This window comes from Hippocampus comes, unplaced genomic scaffold (assembly GCF_001891065.2).
Source record: "Hippocampus comes isolate QL1 unplaced genomic scaffold, H_comes_QL1_v1.1 scaffold137, whole genome shotgun sequence".
Taxonomy (NCBI): domain Eukaryota; kingdom Metazoa; phylum Chordata; class Actinopteri; order Syngnathiformes; family Syngnathidae; genus Hippocampus; species Hippocampus comes.
The window spans coordinates 169,732-179,805 of NW_017806002.1; the positions used below are offsets into that span (position 1 = coordinate 169,732).

Consider the following 10,074-nt stretch of genomic DNA (forward strand, 5'->3'; position numbering starts at 1 on the left):
AAACACAAAATATTCACATAATAATAATAGCAAATATTTTATAATGAAGATTTATTCCTTCTTGTTGCATACATAATGTGAAACTGTTAGATGAGAGAGGGGAGTAGGGTTGAAGTCTCCACAGCACAGGTGTTTATTATAGTGATACTTTAGATGTCTCGTGTCAATGGGAAAACATACTTGCACATACTGTTATGATGCTTCCAGTTAAAATTTTTAAATAACTCCCGTTAGTCATCTTATAACTTAACAGTGACTTTCTCCGTCCATGACTTAGAAGCTAGGCTGGGTGAAGAGCTGCCATTTTCAACACAGAAGCAGATGAGTGTGTACATAGACTTGCACGGCTTCATTAGAGACGCTCCAATCTCAACTCAACTTTGTTTATAGACCACAAAAACAACCACAACTGTAACAAAGTGCTGCACACAAAGAGTGAACATAAATATAAAAGGAAACCGTTATCATCATTGTATGGTGCAGAAACCGAGGCTAAGAGAATTAATGTAGCAGTGTGTGGCGCGTGACATTATCAAACACATTTCTTAATGAATAATATTTAGTAATTGATATTTAAGATACCTTGAAACTGTTTTCAATTGTGAAAAATGCACAAGGTTTTTTTTAACTCACATAGACAAGCTGTAAAACAAGTGTCATACTAAAGAATATGACTGAAGGGAGACTAATCTGTCCACGACACACTGAGCAGTCAGCCGGGCGTCTGGGTCCACGTCCCAGCATTCTGTCAATAGATCTTGCAGCACTGGTGCCTGAGATGGGCCCAAGATTCATTTGGTGTTTTTACTCATTCCAAAACCATCAATTTATGGTTGCTCGAGGGAAAACATACCTGTCTCAGCTGCTGCCAATGCTCAGGGATGGAGGGTCTTTTTTCCATGTGAGACACATGGAAGGTGAGACTCTCCCGGGTCATGTGGGCTCCCAGCTCACGCTCATAAGGGAGGAGGTGTTGTGGCACGGCACCATCTGCAGAGGGAGACATTAGCTCTTCTACTGGCCCACGTCTAGTGGTGAAGAAATGCGCTACAGTGATGGGTTTTCTCATAATTTTCTCTTCTGACAACCATACATCCATCCATTATCCGACATTCAGTACTTCAATAAGATAGAGAGGTGAGGATGTATCCTTGTAGACCACAGGGATGTTTTGATGGTCACATTTTGTATGAGTGTCAAAATACTAGGCCATTGCAGGGCCGACCAGTCCGGGCTGTAACTCGCTTCTCTCACCTAAGGTCAGTTTGGACAAGCCCCAACTCACCTGCGACCCGAACGAGGACAACCGCGATCCACCTTATTCCTATGCCCCCTGAGCCTTTGCGTGAATTAGGTGCGCAACATCCGGGAGAGCGAAATTGGTGTTTTGTTTACATGGAAACTCTTTGTGCGAGTCCACTTTCTATGACAGTTACAAACTTTAAGAATGTGGGAACGCCAGTTGTTGGAGCTTACAAGAGAAAACATTTCAATCCCGCTTCCTGCTAATGTAGCGGAGTAAGAGGATGGCATAAAAAAAAAAAAAAGAGGCCAGCGTCAAGGTACAGTCACACATTCCGAAAACAAACGTAAGCTACAAACACAGAACGATTTCATTTAAAAACAAGAGTAAATTCAGTGATAAATGAGTACCTGTATTGTATAGTAAGTGTAGCGACTCGCTGCTAGTTAACAAGCTAATTCACAACAACTTTTTCAGGCTTGGTGGACACATGGTTCTCTAAATCTTAGTGTTATAATGAGCATGATAACTAAGTAAATCATATGGCTAATTACAAGGGGGCTATAATATAAGGAGTCCATCCGTTTGCAACGAAGTCAAGTCCATAAGTGGCGACGTTAAACCGAATTGTGTGTCAATCAGAACACGCCTAACCACAAACCCACGCTAAATACTTATAGATCATAACTATAAAATGATCAGATACAAATAGGTAAATCCGGCGTGTCTTGCAACTATCAAGCTCGTAAGTTAATTAAATAGCTCGTTGACTGATTAATTAACAGCAATCTTTTCGTGCTCAGTGGAGAAAATGTTCTGAAAACGGGAGTGCTGCCTTTCAAAATGGCGATAATTCAACTGAATTAGGTTTCTCAATGACTAACCACCACAGGTGGAGCAAAGTGTACAATATACTGTATAAAACAAACACAAAATATTCACATAATAATAATAGCAAATATTTTATAATGAAGATTTATTCCTTCTTGTTGCATACATAATGTGAAACTGTTAGATGAGAGAGGGGAGTAGGGTTGAAGTCTCCACAGCACAGGTGTTTATTATAGTGATACTTTAGATGTCTCGTGTCAATGGGAAAACATACTTGCACATACTGTTATGATGCTTCCAGTTAAAATTTTTAAATAACTCCCGTTAGTCATCTTAGAACTTAACAGTGACTTTCTCCGTCCATGACTTAGAAGCTAGGCTGGGTGAAGAGCTGCCATTTTCAACACAGAAGCAGATGAGTGTGTACATAGACTTGCACGGCTTCATTAGAGACGCTCCAATCTCAACTCAACTTTGTTTATAGACCACAAAAACAACCACAACTGTAACAAAGTGCTGCACACAAAGAGTGAACATAAATATAAAAGGAAACCGTTATCATCATTGTATGGTGCAGAAACCGAGGCTAAGAGAATTAATGTAGCAGTGTGTGGCGCGTGACATTATCAAACACATTTCTTAATGAATAATATTTAGTAATTGATATTTAAGATACCTTGAAACTGTTTTCAATTGTGAAAAATGCACAAGGTTTTTTTTAACTCACATAGACAAGCTGTAAAACAAGTGTCATACTAAAGAATATGACTGAAGGGAGACTAATCTGTCCACGACACACTGAGCAGTCAGCCGGGCGTCTGGGTCCACGTCCCAGCATTCTGTCAATAGATCTTGCAGCACTGGTGCCTGAGATGGGCCCAAGATTCATTTGGTGTTTTTACTCATTCCAAAACCATCAATTTATGGTTGCTCGAGGGAAAACATACCTGTCTCAGCTGCTGCCAATGCTCAGGGATGGAGGGTCTTTTTTCCATGTGAGACACATGGAAGGTGAGACTCTCCCGGGTCATGTGGGCTCCCAGCTCACGCTCATAAGGGAGGAGGTGTTGTGGCACGGCACCATCTGCAGAGGGAGACATTAGCTCTTCTACTGGCCCACGTCTAGTGGTGAAGAAATGCGCTACAGTGATGGGTTTTCTCATAATTTTCTCTTCTGACAACCATACATCCATCCATTATCCGACATTCAGTACTTCAATAAGATAGAGAGGTGAGGATGTATCCTTGTAGACCACAGGGATGTTTTGATGGTCACATTTTGTATGAGTGTCAAAATACTAGGCCATTGCAGGGCCGACCAGTCCGGGCTGTAACTCGCTTCTCTCACCTAAGGTCAGTTTGGACAAGCCCCAACTCACCTGCGACCCGAACGAGGACAACCGCGATCCACCTTATTCCTATGCCCCCTGAGCATTTGCGTGAATTAGGTGCGCAACATCCGGGAGAGCGAAATTGGTGTTTTGTTTACATGGAAACTCTTTGTGCGAGTCCACTTTCTATGACAGTTACAAACTTTAAGAATGTGGGAACGCCAGTTGTTGGAGCTTACAAGAGAAAACATTTCAATCCCGCTTCCTGCTAATGTAGCGGAGTAAGAGGATGGCATAAAAAAAAAAAAAAGAGGCCAGCGTCAAGGTACAGTCACACATTCCGAACTCTGTCGCTTCAGACGTGAGGCAATGTGCAATCTCAAAAGCTCTAAGGCGTGTCCGTACAGTAATAAATTCGTTTGAGTGAGTGTGCATGATGGATTTTACCATCAAACAAGTCAGAACAGCGCATGCATATCTCCCACAGCACCAAACTCAAAGCGTAGACGTCCCCATGCAGAAAGCAGCTGCTGAATTGGTACACAGAACCCTCCAGAATCTCGGGGGGCATGTAGCACAGGGTGCATGCCGCCTGGCTCGGACTCTGTGGATGAACAGAAAGGTGGCATAATGACTGGGTGACATCCTAGCATAACAGATTAATAGAGTATTCACCAGTAGATTTCCCATTTGGCGATGGCTTGAGCACGAGCACAGGATGATAGCGCTACCGAAATCACACAAGGCACAGGTGCCATCTGCCCGGACGAGCACATTGAAGCTGGTGAGGTCTCTGTGGGCCACAGGCGGCTTGTGGCCCTCTGAAAAAAAGACGAGAAGCAGAAAAAAAGTTAAATAAATGGAAAAGGCCATGACACCAATAGGAAGTAAATTTGGAAAAAGCTGTGACGATGGCAGCCTAATACCTTTTGTGAGCAGATACGAGTGGAGATAGGAGAGTCCTTGAGATAAAGACAGGCACAACTTGAGTGACGAGGGCCAGCTGTTGGTGTTCTCACTCAGAAACGAGTGCAAAGAGCCCTGAAAGTTAGTGAAACAAATATTTTGTCAAGAACAAACGAGTCATCGTCAGACTTAAAACCTATAGAGCAGTGGTTCTTAACCTTCTTTGAGGTACCAAACCCAACCAATTAATATGCACATTCACCGAGCCCTTCATTTGTGAAAAATACATATCTATATATTTATTGCAAATTCAAGATATTTAAAAAAACACATTTAATAAAAACAGAAAAAAAGTAAATAAAATTTCAAGAGATATCTTCTTTTTTTTTTTTTTTTGTACGACGTACTATCGGGACAGTCACATGTTGACGACTAAGCGAACTAAATTTCCCGCTGCGCTGATTGGACAAGCAATGTCATGTGATCATGTGCAGCCAGTGATGGCCAAGCGGGCGTGTCATAATTAATTGACATGTTGAGTCGGCCGTGTCTTAACCTCCATGGCAGAGGCTCCATCGAACCCGAGACCGATTCACCGAACCCCTGGGGTTCGATCGAACCCAGGTTAAGAACTACTGCTATAGAGCATACATTGCCTGGAATAGCAAAGTATTTATTTTTATTTGATTCCATTTTGACACTCACATATTCTGCCAACTGCAGAAATAGGAGCCAGCTGCCGTCTTCCGACCTTCTCCCGGTACCCAGGAAGTTGATGATCCCGGCGTGCCTCATCAGCGGGAGACCGTAGACTTCCTTCTCGGAGCTGAACGCATGCTGAGCGGCACCAGGGTAGACTTTAACGGCCACCATCGATCCTTGGTACGTTCCTCGCCACACCGTGGCAAAATGCCCACGGGCCACAATCTAAGAGAAGAGATAGATGTATTTTGAGGCAAGATTTTAAACAGTTTAGCTTTTTAAATAGCTTACCTGCTGCAGTTGAACATCACTGACATCAATCTGGGACTTTTGCGTTTGGCAAGGACTCAGTGGAGCGATGTGAAGGGTAGCTTGTGCGTTCTCCTCTATAAGCAAAATAAAAGGGACAGCGCCGTTAATGTCCATCTCCAGACCTAAACCACACGGAGCATGTATTTTACCTGCTAAAGAGGTGACTAAAGGAAGTCACACCTCAAAAACAAGCTACGAGGGAAAACAAACATGTCAGTCTGCAGACTGAAAGCCTTTGTGGCTCATTTACAATACAACCTCTCTCACACAGTGTTCCTCAGCCCATGACGTGATCACCTAAGGCTGGGTTAAGGTCCACAGCCACTTTCAAGTGGACATCAGAAAACATTGCATGAAGAAACATCCACACAGGATGGAGGGAAAGATAGAAGGAAGCAAAGGAGGAACGAAAGATGAAGGCTGGGAAAGGTAGGAAGGCAGGAAGGATTAAAGGAGAAGGAAGTTAGGAAGGAAGCGGAGGCAAATGAAATGGACCAGGGACCAAAGATGGTATGAAAGAACACACGGAAGTAACCAGTTAAGGAAGGAAGGAAAGAAGAATATATGAATGGAGAGAAGGAAGGATGGAGGAAGACAATATGGAGGGAAGGAAAGAAGGAAGGACCCAATGATCTACGTAAGAACGGTAGAATGACAAGAAGAAAGACAACGCAACAGTTGAAGGATGGCATGAAAAGAAGTCAGAAAGGAAGGAAAGGATGACGAAAGAAAGATGGGATGGAAGGTCTTGAAACCTTGATTTGAAAACCTCGACCCTCTTGTGTAAGACTGGATTAAAACTAGGATCTGCAAACCCTAAATCCAAACTGTGACCGGGTCAGAAAGTATGACACCCTCACACTTGTTTTAGAACCGGAAGACCCGCTTAGATACTTTCAATACCCACACGTGTCCCACCTTTTCGACAATGTCCTTCCACATTTGTAGACATGGATACAACATTCCCAGCCAACTACTCATTGGGACATAGAATCTACTGTATTGCAACTGCTATTTGAGAAACTAGAACGAGCTCCGGTGCTTGAAGAGACCATGATAGCTCCGATAAGCACCAAGGTCAACCCTGTGGAGAAAGTAACAGTTGCAAGGCTCAACAAAAGCCGTGTGTAGGGGTGAAATACCATACAAGGCTCCAAAGAAGCGGTTACGCATTGATTGTAGTTAACATTTTGCACCTCATCAAAACACACTGAGTAGCAAACCTGAGAATCAACCACCAAGACGGTTCCCCAAAAAGCTTCGCTGGGATGGAGCCACACCAGTCGCTCAACTACTAAGCTCGGTGTTACTTACGCTAGCTAGTAACGAGCTTCGGCTGGCTACTATTGTGACTAAACATGTTGTGGAGTCGCTCCTAAAGTCAGTAATCATCGCCTCCGGGGCAGTGAATAACTTCCACACAAGTATCGTTCTTACAAAACGGATGATGAGGAAAGACGGAGAAGGCATGCTAATTGCTAACCCTAAAATTGACACGTAGCCATTGTTTTTGATGTTCTGTTGCCAATTTATTCCATTTTTTGGCTAAATGCTGCTTCACGTGGTTGGTTCTGGGCAAGAAAGTACAGTTTGCCGCTATGCAAAATGTGAAATAAAGAAATAGAAAGATTATATAAAAATTACTTGTTGTATTGTTTAATAAAACTCTCACATTAGGTCTGTGGGATTAACCTGCAAAAAAATTACTTCTCAAAATTGGAGTTACCTTTGTGTAGCGAGAGACATTTCCAACGCACTGCCGCAATCACCAGGCACGTGACCAACACAGCGGAAAAAATGATGAGCCAAGTTTTGTCTACAAAGACAAAATACAAGCGCCAGTATCAAGGAGAATGTTCACAATATTTTCTGGCCTTTATTTGGACAATGGTATACAATGTTTACAATATTGGAGATTCAGTATTACATTTTATGTCATATGAAAGATGAGTCACATAGCCCGAAGATGGTTAATGCTACGCAGAGAAACGAGGTAAGATTCCGCACTTGAGTTCATCTGAGGAACTGTAAAAAGTGGATGACCACTATTTCAGGAAATACGGCGTTAGTGTTTTCCGATGCCTTGGTTTTTTGGGGGGTGTTATAAGTGATGAAGTCATACCCGCGGAGTCGGTGGGCCCTGGCTCTTCCGATGACGTGCTCCAGGTGAGGTTCATGTTACAGAGATGCGTGTTGCACACACACTTCACCAGCCGGTTGTTGAAGCGGCGCTGCGCCTTGCAGGTGGCATCAGGGCAAGATTTTTCAGTCACATCGCAAGCTTGAACGGAAGATGGCATGAATTAGATACAGAATAACACTGCCTCAGATGCAGCCGAGAGGCCCGTGAACATGATTCGCAAACCATTATATTCTATTTTTATTTACGTTTAAAACAACAACCCAAATTCACTGGGTTTATAAAAAAACTCCAAAATATTTATGTGTAATAAATTGGTTATTGTTTATTAGAATACAAATTCATTTTGTGCTTGTGTGTCACAAAATACAAGGGAATAAGCTAAATAAATAAATACATAAAAATAGTCGCATATTAAATGGCAATCATAATATTGGGGCGAGGGGATCTCAATTTGATTATTTTTCAAAATTGTTCAGTCCCTTTCTCTCCTCTTAAATTAATATTCTCACTTTAATTCCAAAAATATATATGCTATATTATTTCAAAAACATACCACCCTATCACTTTTTTTCATAATATAATTTGAATAAAAAAAATACACAACTTTTTATCTTGAAAATATAGAACTTTATTCTTGTAAGATTTCGACTTTAATATTGTATTGAGTGGTTTTCCTTTTCAGTGTGTCACTAAAACTCCTTATACTCAGATGTTGTATGTGATTTTGTGACTTGGCCACGAGAATTGAAAAAGGAGTATTGATGAAGAAAATGCCAGTCAAATGCCGAAAGTCTTCTTACCAAGAGTGTCTACCTCCAGCTGTCCGTGGACCATGAGGAAGTAGCCCACGCAGCAATGCGTGCGCTCGCACACCTGAACCGAGTCGCTCACGTTGCCCGCCGCCAGGTACTTCCGGTTCTGTGCTTTGACCTGGAAGGCGCACTGCCTCCTCTCATCCGACAAGGGGCTGGAGATACAAGGACAGATGCATTCTGGGAAGAGAGACCGTAGTAAGACTTCGGAGGGTCAAAATAATGCCTACGAACTTAATTGTTCAAAATGAAAATGTTGACTATAGAACCGTTGACAGTTCGTTTTAAGCTCTGTATTCAATACGTATGATGGCTTGCAGAAGCGGCTCCTGTGATGGGCGGTGGTGATGTTGATGATGCAGAGGGGATGCATTCGGAATGAACTTCAGTGCCCTCCCCTACTGCACTGTGTTCACACAGGTGAGTTAGCCAGCCCATTAATTTGAGGATTTTAGAAGACACGCACGACAAACATATCAATATCAAAATTTTTGAATGAGTTACTTTTTGTGAAAATGTACCAAAAAAAAAATTAGCTCTTGCCCTGAATGTTGGCTTGCTCTTAAGCAGTTTTTTTTTTTTTTTTGCCATCTATGAATGGTAATTTTTATGCAACAGAGCCCTTTGCACTGGAGGAAAAAAATAAAAACCACAGGATGTTTTTTTTTTTTTTTTAAATTCAAGCCTTGGGAACGGATCTTTTATATGATGCATCTGAGAATTAAATTATATCAAGATACTCTGCTGTACATTGTTTCAAGAAAAAAAGACAGCTATTTTGTCCTTATTTAGAAGGTCCTATGTCTTCTCAGAGTAGGGCTGATAAAAAACTGTGGCCCCCCCAGCATCGGTTAAACATCTCTAAGGTACATTATCTTTGTTCAGCTATCTATGCCACCAACATACGACAGGCAGAACAATGAAATGCTCTTCCAGATGGCCGAATTTACAATTAACCTGAGGTATCCACTTGTTGCCATTCATTCAACAACTTCATTCATTGAAAAAAAATACAAGAAAAAAAAAAATCCAGGAATTGATCAATTTCACATTGGGAAATGTAATAAAAATGTCTAACCCTAACGTGTAATGTATCTGTAGCTCATTTGTTACTAGTACGCTCATAATGGACAGCTATTGTGCCCACTAAAAATTGACTTTACATCAACGGAGACACTTTTTTTAACACAAATATGTCATGCATATTATAAGCAATAATAAATTGTATTTAATTTTTTGAAGAATGTGACTCACCCAGCACCAGCAGAAAAAAGGGCCAGCATCGCCGGAACATGGTCACTCAAAGAGCCTGGTCTGGCTGAGGAGCAAGGCTGTGATTTTTTTTTTTTTTTTAAATCTCAATCAGTCATGGGAATGTGAGGGGAGTTTCCGACGCTTCCCAGCATCACTCCCACGAGCGCACACCTGCAGTCCACCGCACACAAACACCATCTTGGCCATAACAATAGGAACACCTCTAATGAGGGAGGACAGGTGGGTGAGTGGGAAGAATGTGTTTTTTTTTTTTTTTTTTGCAACCTAAAAAGAAATTACATTTTTGTGAAAATTAAACGCCTGGAAAAGTTTTTCTGCCATTTATTTCTTTGGCTGGGGCACCTTAGTGTAGGTGCGAACAGTTTTCCAGACCCAAACCTTGAAACTTACAAAAATCAGCCTTGATTAAACGTGCGGTATTTTTGGTCAGACGGTGAATCTGTGTGCAGAATTTCCTGGCAATTTTGGATGGGTTTCTTTTCGACAATTACCGGTAACAACAAATGGCTCAAAGATGAC

At 41.8% G+C, this 10,074-nt stretch overlaps 1 protein-coding gene and 1 long non-coding RNA gene across 4 annotated transcripts; one reads left to right on the plus strand and one right to left on the minus strand.

Moving 5' to 3' along the window:
- Nucleotides 1-2,202: 2,202 nt before the first annotated feature.
- LOC109529208 (anti-Muellerian hormone type-2 receptor-like) lies at nt 2,203-9,626 on the minus strand. 3 transcript variants are annotated; one of them, XM_019892463.1, is made up of 11 exons: nt 9,535-9,620; nt 8,269-8,460; nt 7,448-7,606; nt 7,052-7,141; nt 5,305-5,399; nt 5,017-5,238; nt 4,332-4,446; nt 4,081-4,226; nt 3,853-4,009; nt 3,022-3,158; nt 2,203-2,941 (listed from the first exon to the last, which is right to left on the minus strand). In XM_019892463.1, exons 1-11 carry the CDS (start codon nt 9,572-9,574, stop codon nt 2,825-2,827), a joined length of 1,470 nt encoding a protein of 489 aa, XP_019748022.1. In that variant the 5' UTR covers nt 9,575-9,620; the 3' UTR covers nt 2,203-2,824. The 3 variants fall into 3 exon arrangements, with proteins under 3 accessions (XP_019748022.1, XP_019748023.1, XP_019748024.1); XM_019892464.1 differs by lacking the exon at nt 7,448-7,606 and having other exon boundaries at nt 9,535-9,619; XM_019892465.1 differs by lacking the exon at nt 2,203-2,941 and having other exon boundaries at nt 3,027-3,163; nt 3,857-4,009; nt 9,535-9,626.
- Nucleotides 9,101-9,811, plus strand: LOC109529212 (uncharacterized). Its single transcript, XR_002170800.1, has 2 exons — nt 9,101-9,146; nt 9,523-9,811. It is a non-coding gene; the product is annotated as an uncharacterized LOC109529212 (long non-coding RNA).
- Nucleotides 9,812-10,074: the final 263 nt, after the last annotated feature.